The sequence below is a fragment of the Prionailurus viverrinus genome, unplaced genomic scaffold (genome assembly GCF_022837055.1).
Source record: "Prionailurus viverrinus isolate Anna unplaced genomic scaffold, UM_Priviv_1.0 scaffold_40, whole genome shotgun sequence".
NCBI lineage: Eukaryota > Metazoa > Chordata > Mammalia > Carnivora > Felidae > Prionailurus > Prionailurus viverrinus.
Genome location: NW_025927608.1, coordinates 4,014,214 through 4,040,288, shown reverse-complemented (window position 1 = coordinate 4,040,288; position 26,075 = coordinate 4,014,214). Strand labels below are relative to the sequence as shown.

General features: G+C 57.1%; 1 protein-coding gene across 6 annotated transcripts in view; it reads left to right on the top strand.

Moving 5' to 3' along the window:
* The window catches only part of TBC1D2B (TBC1 domain family member 2B), a 65,238-nt gene that overhangs the window by 3,050 nt on the left and 36,113 nt on the right, over positions 1–26,075 (top strand). For 3 of the 6 annotated variants that reach the window (XM_047846768.1, XM_047846767.1, XM_047846769.1), the window contains exons 2-3: positions 11,849–12,002; positions 19,961–20,120. In XM_047846768.1, coding sequence (XP_047702724.1) covers positions 11,849–12,002; positions 19,961–20,120 — 314 coding nt within the window. Of the gene's footprint in view, positions 1–5,685; positions 5,907–6,398; positions 6,804–7,878; positions 7,899–11,848; positions 12,003–19,960; positions 20,121–26,075 lie in introns of those variants that run through there. The other 3 variants (XM_047846770.1, XM_047846772.1, XM_047846771.1) reach the window with 3 other exon arrangements.

Genomic DNA, 26,075 nt, shown 5'->3' with positions numbered 1-26,075 from the left:
GATTTCTGCCTTTTTCATGTAGTAAAAAGGCACCGGGAACATTCTGCACTTGGAAGTTGGTACAGTGGTCAGGCAGAGGCCGATGCTTCTGGGGCCGGCGAGTCTGGTGTGCTGGAGGCTTCTCCCCGGTGCAGGGGACAGTTGTGGAGCGAGCTGGCGCGCAGGGAGGACTGACTGCGGGTAAAACAGAGCAGGAGCCCCTCTCCTCCGCCAGGTCTCTGCAGCCTGGGGCGCTCCGGGCATCACCAGACTGTCAGCAGATGCATCCCCTCCCTGGGCCCCTTTCTTGGAGCTATTTGGTGCTCAAACGGACGTGGTGTCAGTTTCTGAACCACGCGCAACTACACAGGCATGCGTCCTTATTCTTAACCCACTTTTGTGGGAAGGATGCACATTTCTCTGGTGTTGAAACCCCTCGCAGCTTAATGACAGGCATGTGTTAGCTCGGGGGAGCCTGGTGTGTCCCACACAGAAGGGAGGCGCTGAACCGGCCTTCTGGGCTGAATGGTTCTGCTCGGCTGTCGGGCCCTAGAGGTCCACTCGGCGGTCTTCAAGTGTCATTGAGCTGTTTTATCAAGACCTGACTTCTCATGGGTTCGTCTCGGTCTCCCAGTTAATAAGCTCCTAAGAAGCAGGTGCTGTGTCATCGTGTGATGTCACCGTGGCTTCCTCTGATCCATCATCCACAGCGTGGCCGGCACCCCATTTCCTGATGTTTGTATCCTCACCTCGCGGACGCTGCCCGCAGAGTAGGTGCCCAGGCAGACGTCTGTGGAGTGAAAGCATAGAAGGGGATCACCTTCTGGTTTGGGGGCAGGCCTCGGGCCTCTAGAAGGGTGAGCCAGACCCCTCAGGCGAGCTGACTGTCCTGGCGTGCAGCACCCACGAGTACAACAGGCGTCCGCTCTTCAGAGAGCTTCACCCCGATTCCGGCTGGTCCCGATTTTCGGTCTGTTGTGTTTCACGTCCGTGGCTGGACTCTGAGGAGCTGGTGTAGTTGGAGGGGGAAGGTTTTAACGACAAGGCCACAGAGTAAATATTTTAGGTCTCATCACCGTGCTGTTTCTCTGACTGCTCCGCTCTCATGGGACAGAAACAGCCAAGAAGCGAGCGTGGCAGCATTTCTATAATTTTTATCTGTGGCCTGAGATTTGAATTTCATGTGATTTTCACATGTCGCAAAATATGTTCTTTCCGTCTTTTTCCCCCAACCATTTAAAAGTGTAAAAACCATTCCCGGCTCATAGGTGTATGAAAGTAGGCGGTGGGCTGGGGGTGGCCCTGGGCTGGGGTTGCTTGAACCTCCTGTTTTAGGAGGGCCTGGGGCACTTCTCGTCCGCTCACTCATTCCCTCTGCTTAGGCCCTGGGGGCTCAGCTGAACAAAACAAGTCCTGTCCTTGTGGGGCTTTCTGGAGTGTGTGGAGATATGGATAACACCAACCAGTGCTGCACACTGTGGAGGGGACAGGGGTCCCAGTGTGTGTGTGTGGGGGGGGGGGGGCGCTGGGAAAGACTTGCAGGGGTGGAGGGGGAAGGGAATGACGGGGGAATGCCGAGGGCCAGGTGTCAGCCAGGGAGATGGGGGGCACAGCTTTTGGCAGGGGAGGCCTTTGGGGCCGAGGCCACAGGAACCAGCAGTTTTCAGCAGGGGTTCAACCTTGTTTTTTCCTCTTCCACACCGGTGGTTGGGTCGTGTCTGATATTTTCATCTGGGTACGTTGGACGATTATCTAGTCTGCGTAGTAAGGGTTGAAGCGTTTATGTCCCACGCTGGCAGGAAGGTTTGAATTGTGAGACTGGAGATACGGTTGCCCTGTGCTGCTTAAGCACCGCATTTCGGGGGCAGCGGGGTCTGGGAAGCTGCCCCACCCGGTGGACTGCCTTTGCTAGAACATTCCCAAATCCACCTTCACCAAATTCTCTCCTGTTCCACTTCTGCTCGTATGCACGTTACCAGTTTCCTTCCCCTTTGGACGTGGCCGTTTCCCCGAGAAGAGGAGGGCCGAACGCGTCCGGGGTTGAGGTGTGGACACCAAGTGCCAGCTCACGGAGGCTTCGGAGGGGCGGACAGGTGTCCTTGTTCGGGCGCCTTTACCCATCAGCCGCTGGGTTTCAGTCTTCCTGTCTGATCAGAGCGAAATTCCTCCAAGGAAAGCAAAGAACCCTGTTATTGTAGAAATGACTCTCGAAGTGGGGCTTAATTAGGAACCATCATTTCTCTTAGAGGTTTATGCAGTAGGGTCTGGGTGACACCGGGGTGGGCGTCTGCCTACATCCCCGAGGTCCAGTCCTCGGCTGTCACAGAGTGAGCGCAGTGTGGATGGCGACGCTTCTAACTCGCGCCCCCTAAGCCCCTAAATACTCGGCCTGCAGCGGTCGGTGACGTGCGAGGCCCCCTGGGTGGGAAGAGGCCAGGACCATCCCTGGGGAGCCTGCGGATCCCACAATTTCCCAGATAAGCTGTAGCTCACCAGGCCGCTCCGGAAACCCTGAGCAGACAGAGGTTCGGTGCTGTCGCTCCTGGAGGTGGGTCCAGTCCCGTTCGGGTATTGGAGCGCCGATGCTGTGTCCTACCAGGGTACGTGGCCGCGGGCAGAGACTGTCTGGGAGCACTGCCTCCCCAGCATTCAGGGGAGTGGCAGGCGTGTCGCAGACGCTCAGTGTGACCGGATGCTCCTGCCGCAGTGTCTGTGTGGTCATCAGCGAGTGTCTCGAGAGCATCTGCTGTGCTGTAAGGTTATGCTTTCCCTGCAGATGTGGCGATAGTTTTTCCATGCATTTAAGAAACTATAGTATCGGGACTTGAAAAATAGTCTAGCACCTGATGCCTTTGGAAAACCTTCGCAGAGAAGCCGTGTTTGGCTTCAGGATTCAGCGCTGGGCGTGAAGGTGGGATGCCTGCCGGTGTCTTGATTCTGGGGGGCGGGGGTGGCATCTTCCCAGAGTAAGCGAACAGGAGGGGTCCTGTATGTGCAGGACCGATTTGCATGTGGCCCGGAGCCAGACGTCTGTGGTCCGTGTGATAATCCTGTGAATACTGCAGCACTGGGGAGACCTTGTGACGGTCATCGAGGGCTCCCCGCAGGAGGTCGGCCGGGGAGTGGTTGGGTTTTGGTACGATTGCATAGCTGCTCACAGACGGAGCTCCTCTTGGGCCAGCGGGACGTGTTCCCAGTCATTTGCTTACCTTTCCCAGGCTGATTTTGTGGGAGAACCGGAATCTGGTGGGGAGGGGTCCGGAGCCGAGTCCTTCAGACTTCTGGCCCTTCCCAGGCCCCCCAGAAGGGAGCAGTGCTCCGTGTGCGCTCGGTCCGCCCCTCAGAACGGGTCTGAGTGTCGGATGGCAGGCCTGGTGGTGGATGGGGGTGGGCAAGGCCGTGCCGTCAGAGCTGTTCACCTTGCATTATAGGAATTATTTGTAGGCAGTGGGCCCGATTTTCCTGTCCCTTCAGCTCTGTGATGTCGAGGAAAGACTGTGCTTGCAGACAAGGTGGCCTGACTTTCCAGGAGTGACGTGGTCAGTCAGCCTTTCGCCTAACGGATCTTGTCGAGCGAGGCCGTGATGGGCGCCTGGTGAGAGTCAGGTGCTGTCTCTGGCCTCGGGGAGCTTGTCCTGTCCTGTTCTGAGGTGTGATTGGGGCATTGTCCTCAGTGGCTCTGTGGGTCGGAGGAAGTCATGACGTGCTTTTGCTCTAAGGGTCATTTATCCCCGAGTCAGGATTGCTCGGGCCTTCAGAGGGCAGCGTGCCCCGACCCCGGGGGGCCGAGTGAGGGATTGGGGTCCCGTAGCGGGGCGGCAGCCGCTTGGGCGCTAGAGTCTTCCCCAGACACACGAGGGATGTGTCATTATCTAAACCTAGCAGTTTGTGGCACTTGCTTCGTATTTCGACTTTAATCCATCGGTAGGAAGTTAGGCTCACGTGTAGCGGGTGGTGCACAGACACCTGAACCTCCCCGTACCCAATCCGTGCTGCAGCCTAGGCTTAAGAGGATTAGCCACGGGAGATTTGGAAATGGACGGTGTGGACGATAAGCTTCCCCATGGGGCTGCCTTAGCAGTGAGTGAGGCGGTGGTGTCTCCCTGCAGGGATGAGGCGTGTGCCAGAGGCGGACAGACCTCTGCTGCCTGGGAGCCGTGCCCGGCGCCCCCGCAGACCCTGTCCCGGTGGTCTTTCTTTCAAATCTGCTGTTTAAAGGAACCATCTTTTTCAGAACCGTGGTTCTCAAACTGCATGTAGGAAAGGAGCCTCCTGGGATCCTGTTTCTGCACAGTCGGTCCTGCCCCAGGGATCCCGACTCGGTTGGTAGGCCGGAGTGCACCTCGGGAATCCGCATGTTTATCCGTCACCCCGGCCCTCCCACTGCAGCTCTGGGGGCCTCTCTTCGGGAACCACTGCCGTCCTCCGGATCGTGACTGAGCCTTCCCCCTGGCTGTGAAGTCCAGAGGGGCCGGGCTGCTGATGGTTTTCTGTGCGACTGGAAGCAGTTGTGTGGACGGAGACCAGTGAGGCGTGAGCCCCTTACCCTCAGGTTGACGCCCTGTGGTTTCTGCCTGCACATCTGCTTTGCATTCTGAGTTTCTACGAGCAGTGGTTTGGGGCCTGGCACCCCGCCCCAATTCCCCCAGGCCCTGAGGTTTGTGTCTCCTGGGCCAGTAGTGCTGCCCAGCGTCCTGGGGGTATTTCTGGGGGGTGCGGTTTAGTGATCGACTCCACTGAGGAGCTCATAAGGACTTGTAGAGCCCCCAGATTCTCACCCAGCAAAGGGTGAGTAACAGAGTGACCTAGGGGAGCCACCCAACACTTTCCTGAGACACCAGCTCTGCCCAGAAGACTGTTAGAAATCAGCATGCCTCCCAGATGGCTCGCAAACTCGCTTAAAGGGTAGGATCTCTGGTGCCACGTTCCCCTGACCCCCCGGGTCTCTGGTGTGTGGGGCCTGGAGCCTCCCCTTCCCAAGCCCCAGTTCCTAAAACTTCATATTGTCATTCATTCCTGTGTCCTATTTTTTTTTTTTAAGTTTATTTATTTTGAGAGAGACCGTGGGGAGGGGGAGAGAGAGAATCCCAAGCAGGCTCTGTGCTGTCAGGACAGAACCAGATGCGGGGCTTGATCCCAAGAACCGTGAGATCAAGAGTCTGACTCTTGCGACGCCTGGGTGGCTCAGTCGGTTAAGCGTTTGACTTCAGCTTAGGTCACGATCTCGCAGTCTGTGAGTTCGAGCCTCACGTCAGGCTCTGTGCTGACAGCTCGGAGCCTGGAGCCTGCTTTGGATTCTGTCTTCCTCTGTCTCTGCCCCTCCCCTGCTCATGCTCTGGTCTCTCTCTCTCTCAAAAATAAATAACCATTAAAAAAAAATTTTTATAAAAAAGAGTCCAACGCTTAACCGACTGAACCACTCATGTGCCCCTCCCGTGTCCTACTTTTAAGTTAAAAACTGAAGCCGGAACAGCGCAGTGCTGTGTGGTGTGTGGAAACATCATAGGCAGGGTGGTGCGGGGCTGTCCACGGGCTGCTGGCTGTGGCTGCAGTCTGCATTTCTCCTGAGTCCATAAAACCCTGGCTCTCCCTGATTGTGCAACAGCAGAGCTGATAGGGAGCCACAGGAATGCAACCCTGTGGCCACTCGGAGGCCACGTGCCCCTTTCTCTCTGAAACAGAAAGCGCCTTGACGGGCTTCCGTACTTCCTGCAGGGAGAGCAGACCCAGAGAGTGGCCTTGCCCTTTTCTTGGCGAAGTCCATCACCTGGCCCGGCCCCCCACGATCCCTTATCTGTGGTGCCGCCTCATCTGTGAGCGTGCATTTGCTTTGCCGCGTTCCTTGTCTGGGCCCTCCTTCCCTGACCCTTGCCCTCGGTTGCTCATCTCTGTGACATCGTTGAAGCTGGAAAGATGTCAGCTGACAGGTGGGTCTGTCTCGGGGGATTTGCTCTTTGAAAGAGGGTGCTTGAGTGGTGAAGGGGGAACCCCTCTGGTGTCTGTGTCCCCGAGTGGGTGGGAGGTGGGGTCTGGGTTCTTGCCCAGCCTTTGAACAGGATGGAGACCACAACTCATGTTAATTTTTTTCATCGCTAACATGAAAATGCTCATTTCGAGTTAGCAGTTGGAAAAGGTAGGAGGTGTGTGCTCGTGGCACCCACCGAGGATGAAGGTCGGTGCAGACGCGTCCACTTTCCGGGGGCCGGAGGGCCCGGACGGACGCCCTTCTCGGTGTCTGCCACTGGCGTGGACTCAGGCTTCAGCACCCTCCCAGGGAACAACTACATCTGTTTCATTGGTACGGGGCCAGACCTCCTGAGATCCTGGCCAGGCTCGTGATTTCGAAACATTCAGAAGAAAATTTGGAACCTAAAGTTATTTATCAGATTTGGGTTGTCGTCTGTTTTTCCTCTGAGTCTTGTATCATCAGACCACTTACAATATTCTTGTGCTTTTTATTCCTTATGGAAGAATTACCTTAGATGCGCCTTGGGGATCTAGGGCTTTTCCAGGCTTAAGAAACAAGATTCCTTCATGACAAGCAGACATCGTGTCCTTTTAAGCAACGTGGCCGGAGAGGTGCAGACCGGGTCCGTCCCTCTGCGCACCCTCCTTTCTGTGGCTCTTCGGAGACTGGTGATCACGCCGATTCTTCCCGCCCTGCAGACGTGGGTGGGCCCCGACCTTCTGGGGAGGAGCCCAGGGTCTGCATTCTGAGCGCCCGACCGTCATGCTGTGTCGTCACATAGGGCAAGACCGGTCCTGCCAAGGACGGCAGGTGGGACGTCTGGACCGGGGCTTGAGGCGTGCATCGGAGTTCGCAGGTGGTTGGTGGGGCAGGCGGAGCGGGGCTGTGGAAGCCGACTTGGGCTCTGCTTGCGTGTGGTGTGGGGAGGGCTGCCGTTCTGCGGAGTGGGGTGAGGCGTGGGCCGGTTAGCGTGCGCACTGCAGGGCCCGCGGAAGCCATCAGAGTCTTGAAGCTTGGGGTGCGGGTGACCTCACCGGGTGGGCGTGAGAAGAGGCTTTGGGGCACGCCGCTGCCGCGGGGGGCCGAGGCGGATGAGCCAGGAGAATGCCAGGGAGCGCCAGCCGGGAGCTGGACAGACCTTGACCTTGGAGAGTTGGCGACACCCTCAGGCTGGAAAGCAGCTTCTGTCTTCCGTGCCTCGTGCTTCGCGCACGGCGCTCCCGTCGTTCCCCGCAGTGGGTCCGCAAGTCGCGTGCTCAGCTCAGAGTCGTGGCTGAGAGCGCCCAGTGGACCCTGCGGACCGACGGCCGTGCTCCCTGAGACCCCGCTCTGTGTCGCCCCTGGCGCGGAAGCTACCTTTGGCGCGAACCGCTCCGGATTTTACGTGCACCGTGTCAGTATTCGGGAGGTGCCGCAGGGAGATGCGGAGATGGGCGCGGTCGTCCTCCTCCTCTTCGAGGGACAGACGAGGGACAGACGAGGGACAGACGCGGGCTGGAGCTCTGGCGGGGCCAGCCAGCGAGGTCTTGGGTGGCGGAGGGGACGCGGGTCGTGGCTGCCCAGGGAGCTGCTTGTGGGGCCCCGTTCTGAGCCGGACGTGCGCGACCTCCTGTGACCCTCAGAGCCGGCTCAGCAGGTCGGTTCCTCCCTTCCCGTCCCACCCGCCGGCCGGTTGCACACGTTGCCTAACAGCACGCGGCACGGGGGTGGGAGGGGGTGGGGAGTGGACGGACAGTGAGGCTCCAGGCACCGTGCGCGAGCCCGGGCTCAGCGGGTGATACCGCCCTGGCCGCATGTGCCCCGCGTTCAGGTTGATGTATGGCACGTGGTCCGTGCTCACGTGACAGCGCACCTCCCCCCCCCTCCCACGTGCACGTCACGTAGAGGCCCAACGTGTTCTTCCGGCGTGTGTTTACGCACGAGGAGCGCGTGAGAGGACGCACCCCACAAGGTCAAGTTCGTTTCCCTCTTTTTCCTCCTTTCCCACATTTTGCACAGCAAATGCAGATTGTTACTCTTCTTTGAAATAAAAGTCTAGAAAGACAGATACCATATGTTTTCACTCTTATGTGGATCCTGAGAAACTTAACAGAAGACCATGGGGGAGGGGAAGGGGAAAAAAGGGAGGGAGGGAGCCAAACCGGAAGAGACTCTTGAAAACTGAGAACAATCTGAGGGTCGATGGGGGGGTGGGAGGGAGGGGGTGGGGTGGGTGATGGGCATCGAGGAGGACACCAGTTGGGATGAGCACTGGGTGTTGTATGGAAACCAATTTGACAAATTTCATATTAAAAAAAATGAAAGTCTAAAGTAGGCTGTTTTTTTAAAATGTTTATTTTTGAGAGAGAGAGCATGAGTGGGGGAGGGGACGCGTAGATGTTTCCTCTGCAGGCCGCCTTGGGACTAGAAAGGTCTCTGCGGTCCACGATTACGGGCATGTTGGAGTAGCCACGGCTCTTTTGTTGCCTGGACAGGAATCAGCCCCGTGACGCGCCCCGCCCGCCCGGGCGTCCGTCTGTCCCTGTGGCTCGCAGTCCTGGGCTCTTCCCTGGCGCGCAGGGTCCTCGGGGCCTCCCGGGCGCTTCGGGGGCGCGGTTCACGGCTCACGGCTCGGCGGGAACCTTCCCCCAAATTCTTGCCGACGCCGAGTCAGCCCTTCCATCTACGAGGTTCCTGTCGCCAGAGGCAGAAAGAGACAAACTTGATTTTAATCCTTTAGGCATTTCCTGGTGACTTAAATGACTTTTGTTGTACATTCAAATCGTGAATCAAATTTGAATCCATTTTCTTCTCTTCCAAACTTTTAACTGGTTGTCCTGATGCCATCGCTCAATAACTAAGGTCTTTTCCCTGCTGATTTTCCTTGAAGTGCGACATTTGGTATCTGCTCTGTGTTCGATTTGCTGGCCGCGCGGGCCTTTGTCACGCGCCTCCCAGCCTCGTAGGGCACAGCCCCAGGCCTTGTGTTTTTTGTTCAGAATCTTGCAGGTTAAACTGCAGATGAATTTCAGAATTTCTGTGCTGTGCTTTGAAGAGCTCCTTTAGAATTTTGACCGGATTTTTGGGAAGTTTCTGTGATGCATGAGGATTTCTTCAACCAGGTATTTCGTAGTTTGATTGTAATTGTGAATCTGACTCTAGCTGGTTGTCGCTGCTGTAAAGGAGACAGCTCACTGGGAGTGTCTCGGGAGACCACGTCTCCCCCAGTTGTGTGCGAACGGCGACACTTGGCCCTCGTTGGCGCTCGGTAAATATTTGTCAAGGGAACGAACAAACATTTGTGTGTGCGTGGCATCGTTCCCTTTTCCTTTTTTTGGATGGATAAGTCGAGATAGGTCTCCAGGAAGGTCACGGAGTCCAAGCAGGTGAGGGTGTGCTTTGATGGGCGGGGACCCTTTACCAGGGGAGCGAAGGGCTGGGATCCGGGGGTGGGGGAATGTGGCTGGGGGACAAGGCCTGAGACCCGCCCCTCCCCCAGTAGCACGCCCCCTGCCAGGAGCGTGGGCCCTGAGTGAGCACGTGTTGAAATGAATTCACTTGGACCGATTAATGCGGGACAGTTCTGAGCCCTGGGGACAGAGACAGGCTTGGTGGGGAGCGTCCCAGGGTCCAGGGGAAGGGACAGGTGGGGCCCTGCTCCCTCAGGCGTGGGGGCTTCTGGGTTTGGGGCTGGTGGAGGTCTGGGGACAGAGGCCCGCGGGAGCAGCTAGGGCAGACTAACGAGGGACACGAAAAGAGTGCGCCCGCCTCCGTGGGAAGCTCACCTCGGGTGCGTGCTGGTGTGAGCTCTGGAGGTAGCGTCTGTGCTGGGCTTTGAGGGACGTGTAGGAGTCACAGAGACCGGTGTTCTGGGAGACTCGGTGTGGTTCCCGTGAGTCTTCAGACAGATGGTGGTCACATGTCTCATGCAGGCACCTTCTGTGTGCTGAGCCGAGCCTGGGCTCTGCCCCTTGCAGCATGATTGGAATGCCCGTGTGGCTCTCCAGAATTTGGGATCAGAGCATTTAAATTGGGGGTGGTGTGGGGCAGATACCCACTCTCTCCCAGTCCTGCTCCCCACCCCTCTGGCCGGTGGGTGCTTGGCAGATGTGGTGGCGATAGGCTTTAGCACCGACTGGCTCGCTCGTCACCAGCGGGGCTGGAGCTCAGCGGTGAGCTCCTGGTGACAGACTCGCTGGGTGTTCTGTGACACCACATCACTTGGGGGTCCTGCTGCCCCGTCCAGGAAGGGCATCTGTGAGCCAGATGAGCCGGGCCTGTTGTTGTGGTCCCTGAAGAGTGTTGGCATCTCTGTAGGTAAAGAACTGAGAAGCCTTCTCAAGTCATAGTGTCCTTGGGAGGAGCAGTGGTGGCTGTCCCACACTCAGGAACCTGCTGCCTTTGGCCTGCGTTTCAGTCCTTGAGGCCACTGCCCACCCCCTGGGTTTCTGCCAACCTTGGCTCTCAAAACGGACAATTTACTGTTACCTCTATACCAGTGCTGTCAACATGAATACGGTACGAGCCGTAACAGATGCTTGTAAGTTTTCGGATACAGATGAGGTAGCTTTAATATATGTTATTTAATCCACCGTGTCCAAAATATTTTCGATCGTGTGGCTCCGGCCGCGTTTCGCATGCTCAGTGGCCACTGTGCTGGACCTGGCAGATCGGGACCAACGTTACGTGTCGGACCCAGACTGGACCCGGGCGCCTGAGAGATTTCGTTTGTGATTCTGATTCAATCCGGGCTGAGTCAGGTCGGATCTCCGTTCAGTCCTCCGTGCGGGGAGACCAGAGGGAGAACACGGAGGCGGTGCTTCGACTGACGGGGCCGCCCTGCCTGCCAGCCTGCGCTTTTGTCTCTGGTCTGAGCGCCTGACGGCAGGGCCCTCGCAGTCTCCTGTCTCCCTGGTGGCAGCACGCGGGATCGAAGTTGGGGTGCTTTCAGTGATTTCTGGATCCTCTTTACTTATTTATGCTTGCTTGTTCATTATTTTCAGCGAGGGTGCGTGAGGGAGGGAGGGGCAGAGAGAGGGAGAGAGAGAATCCCAAGCAGGTTCTTCACAGTGCAGAGCCCGATGCGGGGCTCAAACCCACAAACTGTAAGACGATGACCTGAGCTGAAACCAAGAGTTAGATGCTCACTGGCTGAGCCTCCCGGGCGCCCCAAAAGGGAAGGAGCCCCAGTCAGTCATTGCCTCGAGGTGGTTTGGGGTGTCTTCCCGACCAGGTTTTTGAAACACGAGTAGTAAGTCAGACGTTGAAAACATGGGACTTTAACGTTTGTTTTTGCCCAGGAATTTAGTGAGAGATACTCACGAGGTTACTGACTGTTCCCCCGTCAGATGTTTCCCTTTAAATCGGAGCATTCTCGCACAAGCACGGCTTTCGCCGTGTCTTCAGGGGCTGGGAGAGAGGCTTGTGACGGGTTCGGTTGCCCTGTGCCCTTTCTGGCACTTGCTGTCCTCGGTGTTAAAAGTTTTAGCCATTGGACGTGCCGCCCGGACGTGCAGAGGTATTTGTATGCTCTCCAGGTGCCATCAGCTGGAACCACTGTCGTTTGATGTGACGCGGCCAGGATGCGGCCACACGTGCACGAGGTGTGAGTTCTTGGGACAGGACGTGTGTGTGTGCAGCGTGAAAGGGCGGCGAGACCATGCCGTCCTCCAGGCTTCCGTGGAGGGTGTTGTGTCATCTTGGGATGTGGGAAGATTCTCATCAGGGCTGGATTCCTGGTGTTCGTGCCGTTCACTGGCCGGGTGAGCAAAGCCGCTCACCCTGGCGGGGAGATGTCCTTGGCCTGTTCTTCCTGACGCTCCCCTCGAGGGGCAGGGTGTGCGTCCGTCCTCGCGGGACGTGGTTTGTCCCGGCCCTCGGTCCCGTCGTTGGCCTTGACTTGCTCTCTCCTTCCTCTCGTAGGCTCCTAACCGCCAGCTCATGGCCTACTGGCTGCAGGAGCTCCAGCAGAAGAGGTGGGAGTACTGCAACGGCCTGGACGCCGCCACGTGGGACAGCAGGGCCTCCCCGGCCCCGGGGGACTTCTCGCAGGGTCTGGTAGCCAGAGACAACTCAGGTAAGTCAGAGGCGGGGGGCCGGTGGCACTTCCTCGGGCGTGGCCGTGTGACCGGGCAGGGCAGGACAGCGTAGGAGCCCGGAACAAAAGTAACGGCGATGACCCCTCCGATGGCACTCCTGGCGCCCGCGTGCTTCCTCGCGCAGAATCCCGTTCCACCCGATAACGACCTCGGGGCTCAGCGAGGTCCGTGCCCAGCACCCTGAGCGGAATGGCGACGGGGGTCTGCGGGCCGTGACCCCCCGTCCTGACTGCAGGGCCAGACCCCGTGTCTGCCCCGCTGACGTGCTCGTGGCCCGAGGTCACCCATGTTTGTGTGCACTTGGTTCTCGACGTGCTTGGCCCGTGGCACCGTCACGTCCCTGAGGGAGAGTGACCGTTAGATGCGATTCCGTATTCTAGGTCTGTGGCATCTCCACGACTCTGGGCGATTCGAAGTGTGGAGGTCACGTGGCTTTACGTTCAAATATCAGACTTACGGCTGCAGGGTCTTCTCGGGCCTGGTGGTGTGGAGGCCCTCACGGAACACAGCAGGTGGCCGTTACTCGCGGACCGTCCCTGCAGAGAGCGTGGGCGGGCCGTGTTCGTGGCTCCTGTCTCCCCGCGGCGCGGAGGGCCGCCGGGAAGAAGCAGGCCACCGAGGCCGTTGCACCCGCATGTCTTGACGATCAGAGACGCCGACGCCGGAGCCTGGCCAGCGAGGGCCGCTTCTCACGCCTACGGAGACGTGTGGCTGGTGCTTCATGACGCCCGCAGGTCTGCTCGGTCCCCCGCCAGCCGCAGCCGGTCCCGGCACCCACGCGGCCCTCGTTTCAGACACGGGTGCTGGGACTCCTCCGAGTCTTCCCCCTGCAAACCCGACGTCCCGCCTGCCACGTGTTCCCCGACCACAGTGTCTTCTGCAGCTCGGCTCCGGTCAGTGAGGCACGGCCGAACGTCGGCCACGCCTGTCCGGTGCGTGCTTCTCACGGACGCCGACACCGAAGGGACGTCCCTGCGTCTGGTGCCCAGTCCTGTGTCGGCTGGGGTGTTGGGAGCCGCCGTTCTAGGACTTTTGATGAGAAGAGGCTCCGTAGCTTGGCCTGGATGCCACGTGAGCATTGGAAACGCTGCAGGGAAGCGGGCGGACTGGTGCCGCGGGTGCCTTGTGCCCCTGTTTCTTTGTTCAAGTTTATTATAATCTGTGCACTTAACACAGAGCTTGAACTCACAACCCCGAGATCAAGAGTCACAGGCCCCGCTGACCGAGCCAGCTAGGTACCGCCTGGTTCTTTGTCCTGAGGACGCAGTGGGTCTGACAGACCCAGGGCGCCAGACTGGAGGGAGTAGGTCTGTAACATAAATCCTTCCTTTCTTGGAGCCATGTCTGTGGCGGGGGAGCCGAGGAAGCATCTGAAGCCCACAGCTGGTTCTCTTTATTTGGTTTGGGGCCAAGCGGTGCCTCTGACGTTTGCTTGTTTGATCAGCAAGGTCGGCACGCAGGGTGGGCCTGGTCCCTCCTCTCGCGACGTCCCGGTCACGCTGCGTGAAGATAAAGTCAGGGAAGCGTGGGACGGGAGGTGTGGGTAGCAGGGGTGCATGGGACGGAGCCCACAGCGGGTCCCCTCCGCGGAAGCGGAGTCTAGGCCGGGGCCTGAGGATGACCTGGGGGGGGAGGGGAGGAGTCCAGCGAGGCCCCCAGCAGCTGCCTTTGAGGAGCCAGAGGGGGCCGAGCGGGGCGTGGGGGCAGCGCGAGAGCGCCTCTCCCTGTGGGTTTGGCACTCGGGGCTGCATCCTCAGGGCAGTTCCGTGTGTAGACGTTGACTCTCACCACAGACCTGGATTTTGGCATCTAAGGAAAGATAACGGAAGTTTGGACTGCTGGGCGGTTGTGAGACTCTCGTCGTGTGGGAAGTCAAGAAGAGGCTGTATTTTCGCCTTTTTATCATCAGAGAGAGGGCTTGGTCAGAGGATGAAGTGCACGAGGGCGGGGAAGGCGGGTGTGCGAGGGCGGGATGGCAGGCGTGGGCAGGGCGCCCTGTGATGCCGCTGGAGCCACCGTTGTTTGGGACTCCGATCTGCACGAGGAATGACGCTGTCCCGCTCTGCCTCATCACCCGCCGTCCGGGGTATTTCCAGGTGTCCAGCGCCACCCGGCCCCGAGCTGCTGGGGGCGGCGTCACGGGCGTGGACACCTCCCCGTGGCAGGCAGTGGTGCATCTCGGGAGGCCACTCCGTCGGGTGGGAGAAGCCCCGGAGCCTGGGTTCGTGTTGCGCCTCCAGGGTTTACGGCCTGAGTCCGGTCTCCTGCCGCAAGGTGTTTTCCTGGAGCTGCAGTTCATCTGCACATCACCTTTGGCGCTTTTGTATAAGAATCAATCAGCAGCCAAGACCACGCGGCTCATGAGCCGATAGTACTGCTACCTGGGCCTTCAGGAAGTTTGCCGACCTTGCTCTGGGGCCCTGGGCGCATCTGTCCTTCGGAGCCTTGGTCTCCTCGTCTGGGGGACGGAGAGTGTGGTGCCGTCTCCTCCCGCAGCCTGTGCTCTGGGCAGTGCCGCATACCTGCCATTTAGGGACTGTGGAGCCACGGTCTGTGTTTCCGAGGAGTCTGTGGCCCGGCGAGGCCAGGCCAGTTCAGAGGCACGGGGCTGGCCTCAGGAAGCGGAAGGCGCGGCCGTTTCGGGCGCCGGGTTCCGAGGCCAAGTGGGGGCAAGAGTTTCCACACACACACCCCCCCCCCCCCCCAACGCCCCGAGAAAGCTGGACGGACGGTCAGGGGCCAGACCTGCGGTGGCTTGACAAACAAGAGCACGGTGAGCCATGGGTCAGACGTGCCGAGTGAGGAAGGGATCTGTCGACCGGATGGGGGGCTGGGATCGGCCCGGAAACCACAGCGGTCACGGTGAGGGCTGTGGCAGAGCAGGTGGAAAGAGGCGGGAGGCGGGGAGAGTGTGGGGGAGGGGAGGCCCCCTTGCAGCTCTGTTACGCGGGTCAGATGGCAGGCTGCCTGGGGAGCAGATCGCGTCCAGCTGCGGTCGACAGGAAACCTCACCAACAGGGACGTGTTTGCCTCGCGGTGGGCTGCTTCCCGGCACCGCCGCCCGGCGTTCGCCGTCCTTACTGCATCCGCTTTCCTGCTCGGGGGCGTGGGGGGGGGGTGTGCGCCCCCGGGGGGCGCCCCCGTGTCGGGAGGGAGCCCTCCGCCCGAGCCTCAGGAGCTGGGACGCTGCCACGTGGCCTCCCCTGGCCGGAAGCGAGGTGGGGAAGCAGGTGTTGGAGCTGAGCAGGTGGCCCGATCAGAACCGGCGTCGGTAAGGAAGGGAAGGCCGCGGTGAGCTCGGGGAGGCGGCGCGCACCGTCCCGCGATCGCCGAGATTTGTTTTCTGGGGCTCTCGTCTTCCGGGTGAGAGTCTGTTCTCGTGCCTGGGGTCTGCAGCTTCAGGTCAGCCCGGCTGCGGGACGAGGGGACGGCCTGGCTGCATCCGTCTCCTCTCCTGCCTCCACCCCGGGGCCTGGCCTCCGGAAGCGCACCGTGCCTCAGGCACGGCTCTGCGCGTCTCTGTGCTCGCGTGACCGAGACCTAGTTTCAGCACGAAGGAATGCTTTGCGGAGACCTTCCCGGCCGCGGGGCGTGAGGTGGCTGGACCCGCAGGAGGCCCCACGAACAGCTGAGAGCTCGTGGTGAGCGGCGCATCCGGCTCGTTCTCGTTTCTTTCCCGCGTAAACCGATCGGCAGACGAGCAGGGATGCCAGACTGTGTGCGGCCCGGGTGCCCGTCTGCGGACGGGGGCGTATCTTGCGGAAAACGGCAGAACAGACGGGACCACGCGTTTCCCTCTCGGAGGGGGCTCGTGGGGCGGGCAGCCGTCAGCGGCCCGGAGGAGCCCCACAGCCTGTGCCACGGGCCCGGGCGCACGCCGATGCGCCCCCGGCCCTGTGGAGCCACCCCAGGTCCACGTGCTCACTTAAGCTGTCCGCCCCGCGAGGTGACCCCAGCAGCTGTGCTTCTCTGATCCCGTCCGCAGGATGCCACAAGTCGCGGTACTCCACGCTGTGTCTGAGAGGCAGCCTGTCCCTGCGGGGAAAGCCCTCAGGACTGAGGGCTGACGGCGCTTCCGCGTCTGTGCACGGGATGCTCTCTGTGACTTCTGCTCTAAAGGGGATTTCTCAAATCAGATCGGGAAAGGGAGTGCGTGCCGGAGGTTGGATTCCAGGTGTACCTGGGAGGAGCCTCCTTGGGGCTGCAGGCAGATGGGGTGCAGGTGGGCTGGGGAGGGTGGGGGGAGGTGAGCTGGGGGGGTGTTACTGTGGGGGGTGGGAGGTGGGTGTTGGGGAGGGTGGGTGAGTTGAGCTGGGGGGTGTTATTGTGGGGGGTGGGTGTTGGTGGGAAGGGGCGAGGTGAGCTGGGGGGGGTGTTGGGGAGGGTGGGGGAGGTGAGCTGGGAGGTGTTACCGTGGAGGGTGGGAGGTGAGTGTTGGGAAGGGGGGAGGTGAGCTGGAGGGGGTGTTGGGGGGAGAGGTAAGCTGGTGGGGTGTTGGGGAGGGTGGGGGAGGTGAGCTGGGGGGGGTGTTGGCGAGGGTGGGGTCTGAGCGTCTTGCAGGAGAGGGGAGGTGGTGCGGACCAGAGAGAGGAACCATCAGCCGGGTGTGGGGCCTCCCCGGAGACTCAGGGGTCTCTCAGAGGGAGGTGACAGGACACGCAGGTCAGAGGGCAGGCGCGTGAGCCCCCGGGCCCTCCCGTGCCAGCTCTTCATCCACCTGTCGTTCACTTGTTGTTCATCTGGTTCCCAGTCGTTACTGGGCCCGACTTCTCTACTGTTCACGAGACTTCTGTCTGCCGTGGGAGCAGCCAGCCAGACGTGTGGACCAGCTCCCCCGGGGGCCCTGAGAGCCCCTCCGCATTGGTGCCTGGGTGGACACTCTGCTCTCAGGTCTTTCTGTGGCTTCCGACCGCCGCTGCACAGTCTGGAAGACTCGCTCGATGGCGCGGGAAGAGGCTTTTCCTGCCAAAACCCGGCTATCCCGCTCCCACAGAGATGTCTCTCCTGCAGTGTCTTCTCCGTCACCTGTGGGAATGGCCTTTTCCCATCGCTTTGCCCACTTTCACGGACGGGGCAGCAGGCCAGGAGTGGGAGAGGAGGGCGGCCGCTGTCAGGACACGTCCGAGTGGCCATGGGCCCAGGGCTCCAGGTCCGGGAAGCCGGGGCCACCACGAAGGCGCACGGAAGTGTCTGAAAGGAACAGAAAATGTCTGAACGCGCCGACCGTCCCTCCCGAGCGAAGCCACAGGATCCTGCACCAGCTGGTGGGTCTGCTCGCTGCCATTCAGGACTTCAAGGAAATGCTGCTGTGACCTAGTTTGTGTCCTCGAGGTGGTTCCTGAATGCTGATGTGAGGACTCGTGTGGACGCAAAGCCAGCCGCTCGCTCTGAATTAAGTAAATCTCCCACTGTCTTCTAAACATTGAAAGCAAGGCAAACTGACAAGAATAGCCAAAACTGGGAAATTGCTTCTTTTTCACGTTCGGTAATGACTTGCAGCGTCGGTCTGTTCTGCCAGTGCCCTCTCCGGCCCCCGGCCCTTTGCTCCAGCCGGGCCCCGGGGCGCAGAGCTCCTCGGGAAGGTTTCCAGTGCGGGCCAGGGGTGCTCTGCGCCCACAGGGGCTGTTCTCCTCGCTCCCCCAGCCTGCACAGGAAGGAGAGGCGGCCAGCTCGTCGTGGACATGGGTGCAGCGTGCTGTGTTCACCCCCTGGCCCGGCCCGTGGTGCCCTCCCCGAGCGTGTGTGGAAGTCCCCCCCATCAGGGGAGCCCAGGCTTCCGCGTCCCCCGCTCTGGAGGAACAGAGGTGCCTTCTCACAGCTGTGGTCGCCGCACCTGCTGTGTCCGTCTTCCAGGGCACAGGCTCCTTCTCTCCGGCCCTGGCTCTGGGCTCAGTGTCTTAATAGATGAGGCAGGTACGGGGGACTGGGCCCGGTTAATAGTATTTGAACTTGTTTGTTTACTGGAACTCTTTCCAGGTGAAATCTTAGGGGGACTCCAGTCTATAAAGAGTGAAGAGGAAGGCGGCGGTTGGAGCCTAGGATGAGATCCTTCAGGAATGCGTCTTTGGGGACCGTAGGGCCCTGGAGGCCAGGGGCCCAGTGCATCCTGCTTGATGTCTTGTTATTCTGTGTCTCTTCCTGAGATGGGTTCCCGTGGGGGGCAGGTGCTTGGTCTTGCCTGAGGTACCCCGAGCACGTGGCATTCGCCATGTGGCAGCAATTTGGAACCAAGAGGTGGGAATCCGTGGTCACTGGCAACTTCTGGCTGCCTTCCCGGAGTCTCGTAAGCCGCTGCCAGCCCACGTGTTTTCTGCTCGAGCTGCATGCTGACCCTCGGGGCCGGAGCCACGTTCCCTGGAAGGGCACACAACCATCCTTCTTTGGGTCACACTCGGAGCTCTTCTCAGGCTGCCGGGGTCAGTCAGTGAGCCTTCTGCACAGCGAGAGCCCAGGGCCTGCGGCCCCGCGTTCCCTGCATGCGTGCTCCGTGAGCTCCACAGACACCCGGCCCGAGCCTCTCCGGTCCTGCACTCCTCTGACCAGAAGCAGCCCTTTCCTGGACGTCCATGTTCAGCAGGCCGTTCTGAGTTTGCTTTCATGGAGAAGAACGGTTGATAATGGCAGTGTGCAGGCACTTCGGGAAAGGGCAGCGTAGAGCCAGCTGTATCTGGCTCGCTTCCGTTTGCAAACATGCCCCGATGCCCTGTTCTCAGAAAGAAGGGTGCCGTGGGGGAGAGTACAGAGCATTTGTAGTCGGGTACGTTTTTGTCAGATCTTTAGAATAAGTTTTCATTGGGGCACCTCGGTGGCTCAGTCGTTTAAGCGTCTGACTCTTGACCTTGGCTCAGGTCATGATCTCACGGTTTGTGAGTTCGAGCCCCAGGTAGGGCTCTGCACTGGCAGTGGGGAGCCTGCTTGGGATTCTCCCTCTTTCTTTCTCAAAAGTAAATATATGTTTAAAAGAAGGTTCTTCAAAAAAATAAGTTTTTATTGGAATTTTTACACAAAGAGAGAATACTATAATATCATCCCCGTGTTTACTGGGTAATTCCCACAATTAATATTTCCTGGACCTGTGCTGGTTCATGGACGGCCCTGCCCACTTTGTGTTATTTGAAGCAAATGTTATTATTATTATTTTTTTAATGTTTTTATTTATTTTTGAGACAGACACAGAGCACGAGCAGGGGAGGGGCAGAGAGAGAGACACACACACACAGAATCCGAAGCAGGCTCCAAGCTGTCAGCACAGAGCCTGATGTGGGACTCGAACTCACGAACTGTGAGATCGTGACCTGAGCTGAAGTCGGTCGCTTAACCGACTGAGCCACCCAGGCGCCCCTGAATGTTATTATTTCTTAAATAACCAAATATAGTTATTTTAAAGCAAATCCCAGACGTCGTACTGTTTCAACCTTTAGTACTTCAGAAGCTTCCATTTTAAAGCTATTCTGAAATCTGGTCATGATTTAGCATCAGTGCTTCTGTGACTTTAGTGAGCCGCTCCCCTGGGAGGTGCACACCTGTTGTCTCAGGGTCACGATGGCAGATATTAGCAAATGGGTGCAGGATACTCCTATTCCCCTGTTTTCTCGGGGAGAGAGTGGTAGTGTAAGCTGATCTGTACTTTGCTCTTTCACCCTACTGGCCTGTCCCAGGGGTTGTTCCTTATCACTGCGGTGAGCGCGCTGGGCCACGGCTCCGTGCCAGCTTGCTGATCTGCAGGACCACGGAGGGGACCCTGGCTCTCCTGTCCCGGGCACGTGGTGCCTTGAGGCATGTCACAGCCTTTCTGTGACAAACACAGAAGTACTCTAGGTGGCCGCGGCTGCACAAGCTGCACCCTGTCGTGCAGGTGACGTTACGAGTACCCTGTAGCATGCCGCGTCCCACGTGGGAGCTCTGAGGAACTGACGTTTGTTTGCCTGTCTTTCAGATGTAATATACCCGCACCCAGATGCCTCTGCAGAAAAAGCCAGAAATGTCCTCGCTGTGGAAACCGCCCCCGGAGAGCTGGAGCAAGCAGCTCACCAGCCAGCCGCAGGGCACCCCAATTCCAGTAATTTCTCTTTCAAACAGTGGGGCACTGAGCTCAAGTGAGTCTTTGGAAAGCAACGTATGAAACTGAACGTGGGTTATTTCTGATGACGTGTTATAATTTTATATATGAAATTGCAAAGCTGCCTTACATTTACGAGGGTCTTTGTCAAGGTCCTTTCAGGTACTTGGTTATTTTTCTAGCTTGTAGAAAGCGCCTGTCATGTGGCTCATACTGTGCCAAATGTTTTCACACCTGTGTGTGTGTTTTAATTCACTTGACTCTGTGAGGTCAGATGGTCAAGTTCTGCAGAAACAGACCGGCTCGGGAAGAGTCCTTGTCTGGGGTCTCCAGGCCCCCAGGCTGCCCATCCAACAGTCTTCCCGGGGAGCCAGCCCCCTCCCCGGGCCCCCAGGGTTGCCCCAGGGCGCGGGCTCGAGTGAGGGAGAGGGGAGGGGAGGTGGGCTCGTGTGTGTTTGTGTTTTTAAGAAATGCTTTGTTGAGATACAACTCCTGGACCGTCCAACTCACACATTTAAAATGTACAGCGCAGTGGTTTTTAGTACATCCTCACGGTTGGACAGCCGTCACCGTGGTCAGTTACGGGGCAGTTCCGTCACCCCGAAAAGAAAGCCGCTAGCAACCTCTTCCCATTTCCCCGCGGCCCTGTGTCCACTAATTCACTTTTTGTGGCTGTGGGTTTGCCTGCCCTGGACGTTTCGTGTAAATGGCCTCCCGCGTGGGAGACTTGGTGCCTGCCTGGCTGCTTCCACCGAGCAGACGTTTTCCGGTCCGTCTGTGTTCTGGCAGCTGTTAGCGCTTCGTTTCTCTTTATTGTGGAAAACGCTCCGTTGTTCGGAGAGACCACGTTCTGTGTGTCCGCTCTTCTGGTGACGCACATGTGGGCTGTTTCTCTTTGTGGTTGCTGTGAACAGTGCTGCCGGGGCACCGGGTCCACGGGGGGCGTGTGGTTGTCCCTGTTGGGTACGTACCTGGAGCGGAACTGCCGGGTCGTCTGGGAACTCTGGGTTTATGGGAGGACCTGCGGCGTGGTCCCCACATCCTCACCGGAGCCCGTTACCCTCCTTGTGGTTCTCGCCGTTGTTGGTGGTGAAGTACGGGCTCGTGGTTGTGACGTGCATTTCCCTGGTGACTAACGATATCAGGAAGCTTCGTGTGCCTATGGGCCACTTGGGGATCTTCGGAAAGACCTCTGCTCGGATCCTTTGTCCGCTTTTAACTGCGTTGTCTTTTTTTTTTAATTTTTATTTAAATTTTTAGTTTTTAGGTATTTTATTTATTTTTGAGAGAGAGCACAAACCGGGGAGGGCAGAGAGAGGGAGACAGAGGATCCAAAACTTGGATGAACTGGGGCTTGAACTAACAAACCACCAGATCATGATCTGAGCTGGCCAGACACTCAACCCGGCCACCCAGGCGCCCTGTCTTTTTTTTTAATACTTAATTTTTTAAGGGAGGCTTTAGGGTGACGGTAAACTTGAGAGGAAGCTAGAGATCTTTATACATCCCTTTCCCCACACATGTGTACCCCCATCCCCATCATCACCAGAGAGGAACATCTTTTACCAAGGATGAGCCTGTGTTCATTGTAATGACCCAGAGTCCACGGCTTATGTTAGGGTCACTCTTGGTGGTGTGGGTTCTGTGTGTCTGGACACACGTATAATGACACACATCCAGCAGAGTATTATACAGAGTATTTTCTCTGGCCTAAAATTTCTCTGTGCTCTTGCTTTGTCCGGAATGTCGATTTTGTTGGAATCATAGGGGGTTGGCCTTTTCAGATTGACTTCTTGCGCCGAGTAATACGCATTTAAGTTTCCTCCGTGTCTTTTGAGCCCGATGGCTCATTTGTTTTTAGTGCTGAGTCATATTCCGTTGTCTAGAAGGAGACGGTTTATTAATCCACTCACCCGCTGAAGGACATCTTCGTTGCTCCCAAGTTGCGGCGATTATGAACAAAGCTGCCGTAGACATCCGCGTGCAGGTTTTCGTGTGGACGTGAGTTTTCAGCTCCTTTGGGTAAACGCCACGGAGCGTGATTGCCAGATTGTGTGTAAGAGTGTGTGCGCTTTTGTCAGAAACTGCCGACTGTCTTCCCAAGGGGCCGCCCCATGTTCCCGCCAGCGGAGAATGGGGGTTCCTGTCGCTGCACGTCCCCGTCGGCGTCTGGTGTTGTCATGGTTCCAGATTTTGGCCATTCTTCCAGATGCGTGGTGGTGGCTCCCTCATGTTTTCGTTTGCGTTTCCCTGGTGACCCGTGACGTGGAACATCGCTCTGTATGCTTATGTGGCGTCGTATATCTTCCGCGGTGGGGCGTCTGTTAAGGTGTTTGGCCCACTTGTAATGGATTGTCCGTTTTCTTATCGTTGAGTTTTAAGAGTTCTTTGTGTGCTTTGCATAACAGTCCTTTGTCAGATGTGTCTCGTGCAAACGTTTTCTCCCGGTCTGTGGCTTGTCTTCTAATTTCTTGACCGTGTCTTTCACAGAGCACACGGTTTTAATTTTAGTGAAGTCCAGTGAAACGTTATTTCTTTTACGGGTTGTGTCTTTGGTGTTGTATCTAAAACGGCATCACCACACCCAAGGTCTTCGGGGTTTTCTCTTCCGTGATCGTCCGGGAGTTTTCTAGTTTTGCATTTTACATTTTGGTCTCTGGCCCATTTTGAGTGGATTTTTGCGAAGGGCGTAAGGTCCGCATCTAAATTCGTTAATCTGCACGTGGACGGCCAGCTGTTCCGGCACCATTTGTTAGAGAGACCGTCTTGGCTCCTTTGTACCACCTTGGCTGCTCTGTCAAAGATTGATGGGTTGTATTCATGGGGGGTTGTTTCTGAGCTCTTCACTCTGTTCCATCCACGTATGTGTCTGTTCTTACTCTTGGTGTCACACAGTTTTGACGGCTGCAGCTTTACACTGTACTGAGTCTCCAAGTCGGGTAGTATTAGTCCTCCGGCTTTGGTCTTCTTCAGTATCGTGGAGGATTTGAGTCTTTTGCCTCTTCATTTAAACTTGAGAATCAGTTTGTTGATAGCCACAGAATAACTGGCTGGGATTTTGGTTGGGGTTTCATTGCGTCTATAGATCGATTTTGGAAGAACTGACCTCTGGACAATACTGAGTCTTCCTGCCCACGAACATGGATTGTCTCCATAATTTTGTTCTTCTTTGATTTCATTAGCCTGTTTTATAGTTTTCCTCACAGATACTCTCTACGTTTTTAGATTTATATCTAAGTGTTTCATTTTCTTGGGTCCCAGTGTAAATGGTAATGTGTTTTTAATTTCAAATTCCACTTGGTCATTGTCGGTATACAGGAAAACAGTTGATTTTTGTATATTAGTCTTATATCCTGTAACCTTGCTGTAATCACTTATTAATTTCAGGAGGTTTTTATTATCCTTTCAGAGTTTTAAAAATTAATTATTTTAATGTTTATTCATTTTTTGAGAGACAGAGAGTGCGAGTGGGGGAGGGGCAGAGAGAGAGGGAGACACAGATTCCGAAGCAGGCTCCAGGCTCCGAGCTGTCGGCACAGAGCCCGACGCGGGGCTCGAACCCACAAACAGTGAGATCATGACCTGAGCCAAAGTCAGATGCTCAACCAACTGAGCCCCCCAGGTGCCCCTGGCTCCTTTCATTTCTGACCCAGGGTATCAAAGTCTCAGACTACAGTAGTTTGTTCTTCTATTTTTCCTGTGGTTTTACCGACACTGCTGATCGGGTATATGCGTTAAGAACTGTTGTCTTCTTGGAGACTTGACCTCGTCTCATTATGAAATGCCTTCTTTATCCCTCACGACTTCCTTTCTTTTGAAGTTGGCTCTGTCTGAAAATCATACAACTGCTTCTGCTTTCTTTTGATTAGCGTTAGCACAGTGTGTTTTTCTCCATTTACCTTTTTTTAAAAATGTTTCTTTTTGAGAGAGAGACAGCGTATGAATGGGGGAGGGGCAGAGAGAGAGGGAGACACGGAATCCAAAACAGGCTCCAGGCTCCGAGATGTCAGCACAGAGCCCGACACAGGGTGCGAACTCGTGAACTATGAGATCATGACCTGAGCCGAATGAAGTCGGACGCTCAACAGGCTGAGCCGCCCAGGCACCCCTCCATTTACTTTTAATCTGGAAGTGCTTATATTTGAAGCGGGTTCCTGAAGACAACACGCAGTTAGGTCCTGTTTTTGTCTTCCACTCTTTTTCTGCATTTTGTGGTTTTATTTTATTTTATTTTTTTAAGTGATCTCAACACGCAACGTGGGGCTTGAAGTCACAACCTCGAGGTCGAGAGTTGCGTGCTCTACCAACAGCCAGCCGGGCTCCCCTTCCTCTCGTGGTTTTCGTCGAGCATCTTATAGCTTTCCATTTTCTCTTTTAACGTATCAGCCTTACTTCTTTTTTTTAAGTGTCTGTTCTGGAGTTTGCAACACCCCTTTCCCGCTAATCCAGGTTCACTTTAAAGTCATGCTGTGCTGCTCCACAGGTGGGTGCGTGCCTTAGACAGCGAAGCCTTCTCACTTCCTGCGTCCGTCCCTGTGTCGCCACTGTCATCGTGTGAGGCGCACAGAGCACGTGCACACAACACGCACACATCAGCGAACACGTCACTGGTGTTAGTATCTTGAACGAGCTGTTATCTGGTGGATCAATCAGAATACGAAAAATAAAGTTCTGTGTTTGACTTCCCCTGCCCCGTCTTCCGGGTCTGAGTTTCTGACCTATATCGGTTTTTTCTGCCCAAAGAACTTAACTTTCTTCCGCGAGGCAAGTCCCCTGGCTACAAGTTCCCGCCATTTCTGTTCATCTGAGAGAGTCTGTTTCTCCTTCGTTGTGAGGCTGATTTTGCAGAGGAGAGTTCAAGCTCGGTGGTTTTCTCTCCAGACCTCAAACGTTTCCCTCCACTCACGTCTTGCTTGTGTGGTTTCTGAGGAGGCAGCGATGTGGGTCAGGTGTTTTCCTCGGGCTTCTCTCTGGAGTTTTCCTTCACCTTCAGTTTGCTGTAATTTGGGAACGTCCTGCCAAGTTACGGTTTCTGGGAGTTTATTTTGCTGGGTGTTCTCTGTGGTTTGGTGTCTGACTCTAATCTGGGGACACCCTGCTCCTGTTTCTCTGTCGTCCCCTGGCACACTTGCCCTTGCTCCACAGATGGTCCGTTCTCCCGTCGACCCCAGTCTGCGGATGCGCCCTCCAGCTCCCAGGCTGTCTCCTCAGCCGTGTCCGTCCTACGAACAGGCCCTTTGGGAGCCTTTTCATTTCTCTCGTGGTGTTTTGTTTGTTTTTTTTAAATCTCTGTCATTTCTTTTTGGTTCTTCCTTGGGGCCTCCAGCTCTCTGCTCATGTTGCCCACCTGGCACCGCGTGCCGTGCTCTCTGCCCGTCAGAGCCCTGAGTTCTTTTAAATTTCGGTCAGAGTGTCCAGCATCCCTGTCTTGTCTGGTTCTGCTCACTCTCTTCACATCAGGCTGTTTGGCCTTCTGATTGGCCCTGTCACTGTTCTTGATGGCAGGTGTGCCATACGGGGTGACAGGAGCTGCGTCAGAGGCCCCTTGTGACGTAGTGATGCGGGGAGGGAGGAAGGGTCTTCGTCCTGTGACAGGCGAGCGCGGGCCCCTGTACCGTGGACCCACTTGCGTCTTTCTGTCCTTCCTTCCCCCGTAGGTGGACAGGATGGCGAGAGGGGCCAGAGCTGGGTGGGGGGTCCCTTCTGATACCAGCCCAGCCTAGCCGGATGGGCTCTGGCTGACCAGGTGACCCCAAGGGCAGGCCTTGTTAGGAGCAGGGCATTCTGGAGTATTCAGAACGTTCCTTCCGGTCTCCCTGCAAGAAGCTGAGGGCAGTTCTCCCATATTCTCTGTGGGACCCTGGTTGAGCTCTTGGAGGTTAAGTCACAGCCCTTTGGGGGGTCCCTGGGGTTGGTGCCCTCGGAGGGGGCTGCAAGAGCCTCCAGGGACCCCTGGTTCTGTTCAGGGTCCCGCCCCAGCTGCTCCAGGATA